Genomic DNA, 9,628 nt, shown 5'->3' on the forward strand with positions numbered 1-9,628 from the left:
CTGATTATAAATTTAAATGGATATCAAGAAAATGCTATTTGGTTGTTTCAAAAAAAAAAAATGCTATTTGGCCATTAGAATTATGAAAGACAGTTATGTGAAAATCAAACGTAATAAAAATATCCAAATTTTTTCATAGCACTCAAATTGGTTTACACATATTCAGATTTACAATAAAAATCAGAAATCACAATAATTACACATTAACGCACACTAGTATGTAAGGAAAACAGAGAACTCGAGCACAGTCTGAAGGCCATCGGTCTCATGCTGATCAACAGGTGGCAGTGTTTTGACGACGGCAAATCCCTTGGCATTGACGTACTTTCCAGTTCCACCCATTATGGAAACAATAGATTCAGAGACAGTAGTCTGATGAACCCCAAAGAAGTTGATACTGTTATGATAACCACCTTCTTGGAACATAGCAGTAAAGGCCAGGGTTTGGGTCTTACCGTCTACTGAGCTGTAGACATAAAACCCTTGTGCCCGGCCTACCATACCAGAGTTAAGTGCATGACCTTCAGTGAGTTCGTCATCTATTGCAATCATAGTTCCGAACATAAGCTGCTGCAGGGATGTCCCTGAAGTGAGTTGGGCTCCGTTCACAACAGGGAAACCATTCCCTCCTACGTAGTTGTTACCACTGTTCTGCATCACATTAGAATTAATGCCACCAAGACCAGTGAGGAAGGGGACATTGTTGTTGTTCATAGTACCAGAGTTGCCATTGCTCTGACGGCCACCATTCTGGTTAGCGAGGATTGCACCATTGGGCTTAGCAAAGGGGACTTGCCCACTAACAGCAGGATTGGTTACAACACCAGTGATTGCTTTGGCTGTAGGGTTAGATCCTCCTAGGATGTCATGCATGAAAAAGATCAATTCAGGGTGTTCCCCATGTGCCACGTCTCCAGCATCAGCTCCTGTTGCTGCACCAGCAGCCGCACCTCCACCAGCTGCTGCACCTCCACCAACTCCCCCAGCTGCTGCACCTCCACCAACTCCACCAGCAGCCCCACCTCCAGTAGCCCCACCTCCTGTGTTAGAGACTCCACTGGAAGCCCCTCCTACAGAGGAAGCAGCTCCACCAGCAGCCCCAATTCCAGAGCCAACTCCTGAAGCCTCATCAGTAACTGGGGCATCTGCTTCAGGGACAGGTGCAGCTACTTCATCGAGGATTCGAGCTGAAGTGGCAAATGCAATGAGAAAGAGTAGTGTAAGTGGGAAAAGTTGGCTCTTGAATGAAAAGGCCATTGTTGATTTTCTAAAGCAGTGAGTTTTTTTTAGGAGTTAGTTGGTTGGAATTGTATTGATTGATTGATGAAATTGAAATCTACCATTGGAGTTTATATATGCAAGCAAAAGTGAGTTGAAGAAGAATAACAAGATGGAGTTGATGGGATGGAGCAGTTGTTGGGCCATTAATCATATTGTGGTGTGTTGGTTAGAACATGGAAACCTAAACCTCAATATCTCAACTGGGAAAATAATTAGATAGGAAAAATTCAGGTGCTAACTGCTACTGGAACAGCTCACTATAATACTTAAAATATTGCTTATGGATCTCAGCCCCAATTGCATCTGGTAACCACTACATTATTTTTCAATTAGGATGTGTGGCAAAGCCCACAAAACATATTTTTACAAGCAAGGCCCATAACTATTAGACTTGTATACCCACCGTCCGACCTCGAACATAATAGTATGGTTCTCAATGGATCAACAACACAATCCAGACTCCTCTTTCTCTTTCCTGTAAATTTCTCTGAGCCAGAAACTCTAAAAATCATAATCAGTTAAATGGGCGCAAAGCAACACAACACAGTCCATCTTCAGATTTCTAATATTTTAACCTCCACTTCTCCACCAACCTTCTTTCTATACTGTATATATTACTTCCATACTACGGGATTAGTTGTCACATCATCCACTCTTTCATAAAAGATATGAAATACAAGTTTTAGATAATAGTCATGTTATTCTTACAAACTCCTAGCTAACTAGGGTGTGTTAGAAGATCCAAACATAAACCAGTGTTATGATATATGTAAGAAAAAAAAAAAATTCAGGCATCCTATGGCATCACTGAGTATTAATTCCATATAGTGGAAGTATACCATATGTTCCTCAAAACGGCCTTAGCATGTAGCTATTAACTAGCTTAGTTATCCCACTTGAGGCCTTGGGGGCGTTGGGAGTCTTGGGACAGTAGTCATGTCGGCTTTATTGAGATGCAATATTTGCATATGATATGCCCAACAAGAACTTAGGTAAATCAAAAGAGTTGGAAAGCATATGTTTAGGCATACAAGCACACAAAAAATGTCACAGCTTAGAAATAATTTATTTATTATTTTAAGTTTATGAAATTACTGAGCTTAGTTCACTCACAAGTTTAACAGTAGAGTCATCACCATCACCACAGAGCTCTACAACAAGAGACTCCCATCTTGCAGTTTGAAATCTCATGTTCTTCTTCTCCATCTCTTCCAACACAAAACAAGCATCATCCATCTTCCCTCCCTTGAGCAAGCCCGTAACTAAACAATAAAAACTTTCCAAACGCGGATAGTGGTGGCTCATCATCATTACATTTAGGATGCTCAAACCCCTCTCATACTCACCAACTCGACAAAACCCATCGAGCAACATTCTATAAGTAGCTGCATTAGGCTCACATCCTTTAATTTGCATATCAACAATCACCTTATAAGCCTCCTCGGCTCTCCCTTCTTTACACAAAAAGTTCACCAATATGTTATAAATTACAACATCTGGCTTTAGCCTCTTCTTTCTCATATCATTAATCAATGATTTTGCTTCATCAAACTTCCCTCTCTGAGTAAGATCAGTCATCAAAACCCCGAAATTAGCAAGCCGAGGTTTGCACCCTCTGTACTCCATATCAAACATCATCTTCTTAGCCTCATTATACTTCCCTAAGGAACACAATCCTTCCATCAATAGAACAAAAGTAACCACATTCGGGTGCGTTCCTTTGCTAATCATTTCATCAAGCAACTTCAAACCCTTACTCACCTCACCCTTCTTACACAAAAACCCAATCAAACTATTATAAGTCACAACAGTAGGCTGAACCTCTCTCTCAAGCATTTCATCAAACACCTTACACGCATTCTCCAACTCACCCTTCACCAACCAACCCTTCATCATTATATTGAACGAAACCGAATTCGGCTTAAAACCCAGTTCTTTCCACCTCAAAAACAAATCATTTGCATCAGAAAATCGATCATTATCAATAAGAACATTAAGCAAAATATTGAAAGACTGCAAATTTCTTTCACAATTGAAATTGGGCATTTGATTAAACAATTCAATTGCTTTCTCAACCAATTGACATTTCCCATAATGCTGCATCAAAGCTATAAACAACCCTTCCCGGCAACGAATCCCGCGATTTTTGATGAAATCAAGAAGTGGGTCGATTTGATCAAACTTACGAGAGCGAGCAAGCTTGTAGAGGAGAGAAGCGTAAGAAGGGTAGTCATGTTTGACGCCTTTTTGGGTGTAATCTTCGAAGAGAGAGAGAGCTTCATCTGGGTTATGGAGTTGCTTGAGATCAGCAAGAAATGGAATTGGTTTGGGTTTTCGACGCTTTGAAGATGGTTTGTGAGTACGATTTTGAGGTCTTGAAATGGATGTTATGCTTTGAAATTGTGATTTGGTGATAGTTTTTGGTATTTTTGACTGATGAATCTTCAACATCACTTCGTTTTGGTTCTGAATGATTTCGGGGGAAACAGAGCAATTTGAATAAACTTGTATTTTCTCAAAAACAGATGTTTTAGTAACAACTAACAAGTTCATACTCCGTAATAATTCGTACTGTAATTTACTAAATTTCTCGATAATAATACGTAGAAAATTGGAACTTTTGGGCCGGGTCTAATTTGTTCGAGTCATGTCGGATTATGTCTTGGATTTTATTTTTTTGACGGGTTAGGTCATTTTTAATGAACATAAATTATTAGATTAGTTCAGGACAAAAATAAGTCTAGTATATCATAATTAAATTTTTGCGATGATAATTTTTTTTTGGAAAATTTGACATTTACTACCAGCGAAAATACCCGTGTCACATTTGCTACCCGTTTAAATTTTTTTTTTTATATTTTGCTACCACACAAATCCCTAAAATATATATTTCACTACCAAATGACTTTACCGTTACTGTTTCCGTTAGTTGGGTTTAAGCCACCGTTCAACCACCTTGCAGCCACCCCCTCCCCCCTGCCGGCGCGACCGTACCCTCCCTTTCCCCCACCTACGCAGCCAATTCCCCTCCCTTTTCCCGTTCCTGTTGTCCCGACCCCCACCCCGAACCGGAAACCACCCCCTTTCCCTTTCCACCACCGCAAATCGCCCCCCTCCCTATTCCCCCCACCGAAATCGACCCCCTCCCCCTCTCTCTCCCTCACCCTTTCGGCATCCCTAATCCTAAACCACCAACCCCAAACCACCCTAAACGAATTTTAGGGTTTCGATTTCGATGGTTTGGGGATGGTGGTTTAGGATTTTGAATTCGAATTCGATTTCGAATTTTAGGGTTTCGACTTCAATTTCGATTTTGGGGGGTCGAATTCGGTGGAGAGAACGAAGAGGAGGCCGATTCCGATGGAGGGAGGGGAAAAAAGGTGGTTTTCGATTTGGGTTGGGGGTCGGGGCAAGAAGAAACGGAAAGGGGAGGTTGGTTGCGCTGCATAGGGTGGGGGAAAGGGAGGGGGTGGGTTCGCGCGGGCAAGAGGGAGGGGATGGTGGTCGCGCCGGCGTCGCCGGAGCTGGCGGGGGAGGGGGTGGCAGTGAGGTGGGAGGGGTTACTTTAATTTTTTTTTAATTATATTTTTTTTAATAAACTTAACGGAACCTTAACGGATTCCGTTAAATGGTAGTGAAATTTAAATTATGTGATTTTAGATGGTAGCAACATAAAAAAAAAAAAATTTAAACGGGTAGCAAATGTGACACGGGGTGTTTTCGCTGGTAGTAAATGTCAATTTTTCCTTTTTTTGTTGTCGCAGACCGCAAATTTTAAAGAAATAGATGCACCACGCCTATACTTTTGAACATTTAGTAAAAAATTCTGAATAATTGTAAATTCTGAACATGTGGTAAAAACATCTAATTATAGCAAATTTTGTCAAATATGGGCTCAAGTGGGTATTTATGGGCCGGACTATGGGTTTGTTGCCAAAGCCCATAGGTAGTTTTCTGGTCAAAATAATAACAATAAGTGAATGGACTATAAAATGTCAAAACAGAAAGTGTTTCACCTAGATAAAGAAAGACTAGAGAGCAAAATGTACATCTCATTGAGATAAATTATACGGAGTAATTCCTAAGGTTCTGGGTAAATTTCAGACAAAAATTCAAGTATAATGCAAAATTATTCCCAAACGCCTCAGTCACATAATATTCTGAAGCATAAAACGACCTCAAAACATCTAATCACAAAATCACCACATCAATACCTCTTCGAATTTGTTTCGCAAGCAGCTCAGCAGAGCTTCTCGCAATTTTCAATTTATCCTTATCCACACTGCTATACACACTGGTTCGTTTTCCTACATATAAGGGTCGATGAGGATCAAAAATAAACTTGCTAACCATAGAAGCGTGCCATGTTAGAAAAAGTGCAAGCTTGGAAGCACTTGCACACCCACCATAGCCAACATACTCTATAGTCTTAAGGTGTTGGTGGGAACGTATTGCATTAACTTGAGCATCCTTCGGGGCTGAATTTGTCTCTTCGAACAAGCTCCTATACAGGGGTAGCTGTAAACCAACATAAATTCATTCATGTCAATACTTCCTGCCATGCCAACATTAAAGAAAAAAGTGCATTACTCAAACGAGTTATAAAAAGCACAACATAAAACTCAAAACTTCATCTTTTGGACACTAACGAAATTTTTCATTAGCTTAATAGCCCCCAATAAATAACAAAATTCTTCTCCCTACTTGGCCACTTGTATTTTATAGGCTACCATGAGATTGTGTTTATGAGTTTATCTTATAGAAACATCAACCGGAAAAGAGAAGATGGTCTTGAAAGGCCAAGCAGGTAAAAGAAAAACCAACCTTGTTCCATTAACAAAATTTGTGACAGTATAAAGTGATCAAATAGTAATCTTGAAAAGATAAGGAGAAATTCTTGTCAAAGTGATGTGTGGAGAATGTACTCGCAAAATAGTCTACAATACCAGGTTTTGTAGATGAAGATATCAACTGCTTTAAGCGAAGCAATCCAATTTACATCATAGAGTTGACACATTTTAATAGAAAAAAAAAAAACCCAGCAAAAATAGTAATCAAAAATCATATTTATATACCAGTAAATTATATGAGGATGCATTCTACCTTTAATTTAAATGTATGCAACAAAGGACATGCCTCAATCAAAGAGGCCAAGGAAAAACATTCGCCATCACTTTGGCAATAAAAAACCTCCAGTTGCTTAACATTAACAAAAGTTGGAAATCCACCAGATGCAGAGCGTACCTACAAAATAAGAATGAATCAAAAGCATTTGGGATATACTTGTGTATGCATCCTAAATCCCTAATAACCATTATAACCTATGTTACTCAACTCGTCATTTCACCTCAAATACCCACTTGAGCCCGTGTTTGACATGATAATTTGAATTTGAGTAGCATAAATTTAGCAATTAGCAACATAGGAAGTATTTTAGCAAGCAAACTAACCATGGACCACTCAATTGAGAGTTTTTCAAGTTGAGAAGAGAAGCCAGATAGGATGTCTAAATTATGGAAAATGTGACGGCAATGTATCCGTCCAAAAGAAGCATCCACCAATGATGTAACGTTACGATACTCCACATCAATAATAGTCTCAAAAAATACAAAAGAAGTAAGATTTGGAGCAAAGATATGGAGTGCTTGGATGTTGAGAGGTCTGAAGCAGGAAAAAATCTCCAAGTGTTTGAGCTTAAGAGATGTAACAACAAGTTTTGGGTGTTTAGGAGGGGTGTGAGACCTGGTCTTGCAGCAATGAAGCGATAGACGCTGAAGATTAACACAGTTAGATAGTACCCATTCAAGCAGAGGTACATCTATAGTGATGTAACTTAAGAGAAGCGATTCAAGCGTAGTATTCACAACCATGGCAGGGTTGGTAGTAATTATGTTAGAAAAAAGGATTCTTGAATAAGCTGTCATCAAATTGATCTCCAAATTGCGAACCTTTTTACTCAAGGAAAATCTGACCCAATTTTCAATATGAGCAGCATAAAATATACCCAGGGGAAAATGTATACTGAAGTTTTTAAGATATGGAGCTCCACTTGCATTTATAACCTGGTTAACACATTTAACATAATTATCCATTTCGGGTTGCCCATAGCTTGCACAAGTAAATGATATAATCATTGCATTTGCAATAGCACTGGTTTCGGGGTTGTCGAAATCAAGATCCATTAGGTTAGTCCAGAGATGTCTCCACCTCTTGGAAACAAGGCTACTTCTTCCTGCTGTTTTTATATCCACTAAGGACAACATCAAGATCAGCACATCATCAGGTAACCCACTTATCAAATCCACATTCCCACTCTCATCATCTTCATTTGGAACTTTATTCAGATCTATGTTCAACTGCCAATTAAATCAACAACATTTCTTTTGTAAACAATCCCAAATATTAATCATGTGCATGTTACTCAAATTACAAACTTTTAAATAAATGGCCTTAGATGGTACCACTAACACCAGTGGCGGTTTTCTTACCATCATTGGTATAACCACTAACACCGGAACGGTTCTACTTTGAACATTGCAAGAGTATTTAGTTACTCTTGCCGTTTCATAATGTTAGTATCATATATTAATTTGGACGTTTCAAAAAGATATACCCATATTAAATATATTTCATTTATAACTTGTTTTTTTTTTTTTTTTTTTGTGAATTGATGACATGACTCTAAGTAAGTAAATTTATACCTTAAATGATGCGAATATTACTCGTGCTTTCCTAATAAAAAATTAATTCAAGTAAACTAATTATGAATTATGGTGTACTTTAATGTTAAATTTCAAATATATTTCTAATATTATTTTATGTGATTGATTTTATATGGGAATAACATTATAAAACGGAGGGAGTACAAATTTTCCATTTCGTTTATTAATAGGAAAAATTAGGTCTGAAAAAAGTAATTAATGGAGATTCAACAACACTGAACGATTTCCCTTAATATTGTTAAAATAGAAATTAATTCCCATTATGCTTCGTTTTAAAAACAAATTCCCAAAGTAGTGTCCACGTAGGATTGGTTTTCGGTTCAACTTAAAACCGCTAACGGTATTATCGGTTTTGCAATTTTTGTAAAATAAAGTCAAAGAGACCTGTTTTTATTGAAAGGCGGTCTCTTTGAAATAATTTTCCTGTCCCTTGTGAATTAACCAAGGACGCAAAGAGACCTGTTATTGTTAGAGGCGGTCTCTTTTTTAAAACCGCTATCACCATTAGCGGTTTTAAGTTGAACCTAAAGCAAAAAAAACGATCCTACGTGGACACTACGTAGGGAATTTATTTTTAAATCAATGTATTATGGGAATTGATTTTTATTTCAACAATATTATGGGAAATCGTTCAACAACACTCACCTTTCTTTTCTGCTTGGGAGGCATGGGCTGTTGGTCTTTACGTAACACCCCTGAAATCCCCAATCAATCTCGAATGTTTGTCAAAATTGTAAAAGAATTCACTTATTTAATATCATAAATCTTAAACTTACTCAAATCATACTAGTATCAAAACACTATATTCCCATCAAAATATGAAACAAATAACTAAAAATAAAATAAAATAAAATAAATCGAATTCGAGGAGAGATTACTCAGGGAGGAAGAAGCCGCGGTGAGATCGTCTAGTAATCTGCGTGAGTCCGCGAAGCAGTAACAACAATAGGAGGCGTTGTTGACGGCGATATTGCGGAGACAAAAGAGGAGTTTTTTTTTTTTTTTTTTTTAGGAGAGTCAAATCTTTAGTATCCCAAATTTGTACTGGAGTATAATATAATATCGCGCCTTTCGGGCCGGGCTCTAATTTGTGTGTTTTGACTTTTGAGGGACCAACAATGACAGGAGCGAGGCTAAACATAAAACTTAATTTAAGTGATCATATATACCAAGTATTACGAATTTGTTCTAATTGACTGAAATGAACAGAGTTGAACTGACCCTTATTAGAGCTGAAGTGAATTGAACTGAAATGAATACTCCTTCCGTCCTTAATTGTTTGCTCCACTTTCCTTTTTAAGGTGTCCCCAAAAAATTGTCTCATACTACTTTTGACATGTTATGCTACTTTTGGCATGTTTTCCCACTTGCACTCTCTCTATCTCTCTCCTCGTTGATATTTGTGTCAGCCGCACCATTTTTTGTCCAAAGCCTTAACAAAGTGAATTTATGGTTTGGGGCAAACAATTAGGGACAGAGGGAGTATTTTATAAAAGAATGAAATTAGAAGGTAAATTGAACTTAACTAAACTGAACTGAACATAACGCCCTATACTACGTAATTGTATTTCTATGATTTATCTTATGGTTTTCATTATCGTTATATGTCATTAATCCGAACTTAT

The 9,628-nt window shown here is 38.0% G+C and overlaps 2 protein-coding genes and 1 pseudogene across 2 annotated transcripts; all 3 read right to left on the reverse strand.

Moving 5' to 3' along the window:
* Positions 1-135: 135 nt before the first annotated feature.
* Positions 136-2,368, reverse strand: LOC145619908 (dirigent protein 25 pseudogene; annotated as a pseudogene).
* LOC145619898 (uncharacterized) lies at positions 1,038-3,826 on the reverse strand. The gene is made up of 2 exons (XM_081674587.1): positions 2,395-3,826; positions 1,038-1,187 (listed from the first exon to the last, which is right to left on the reverse strand). The coding sequence occupies exons 1-2, from the start codon at positions 3,730-3,732 to the stop codon at positions 1,167-1,169; spliced, it is 1,359 nt and encodes a 452-aa protein (XP_081530713.1). The 5' UTR covers positions 3,733-3,826; the 3' UTR covers positions 1,038-1,166.
* Positions 3,827-5,398: 1,572 nt separating this feature from the next.
* On the reverse strand, positions 5,399-9,020 carry LOC145619918 (uncharacterized). Its single transcript, XM_081674601.1, has 4 exons — positions 8,882-9,020; positions 8,649-8,698; positions 6,385-6,525; positions 5,399-5,799 (listed from the first exon to the last, which is right to left on the reverse strand). The coding sequence occupies exons 2-4, from the start codon at positions 8,670-8,672 to the stop codon at positions 5,473-5,475; spliced, it is 492 nt and encodes a 163-aa protein (XP_081530727.1). The 5' UTR covers positions 8,673-8,698; positions 8,882-9,020; the 3' UTR covers positions 5,399-5,472.
* Positions 9,021-9,628: the final 608 nt, after the last annotated feature.

The sequence above is a fragment of the Chenopodium album genome, chromosome 3, assembly GCF_948465745.1.
Source record: "Chenopodium album chromosome 3, dcCheAlbu1.1, whole genome shotgun sequence".
In the NCBI taxonomy this organism is placed as follows: domain Eukaryota; kingdom Viridiplantae; phylum Streptophyta; class Magnoliopsida; order Caryophyllales; family Amaranthaceae; genus Chenopodium; species Chenopodium album.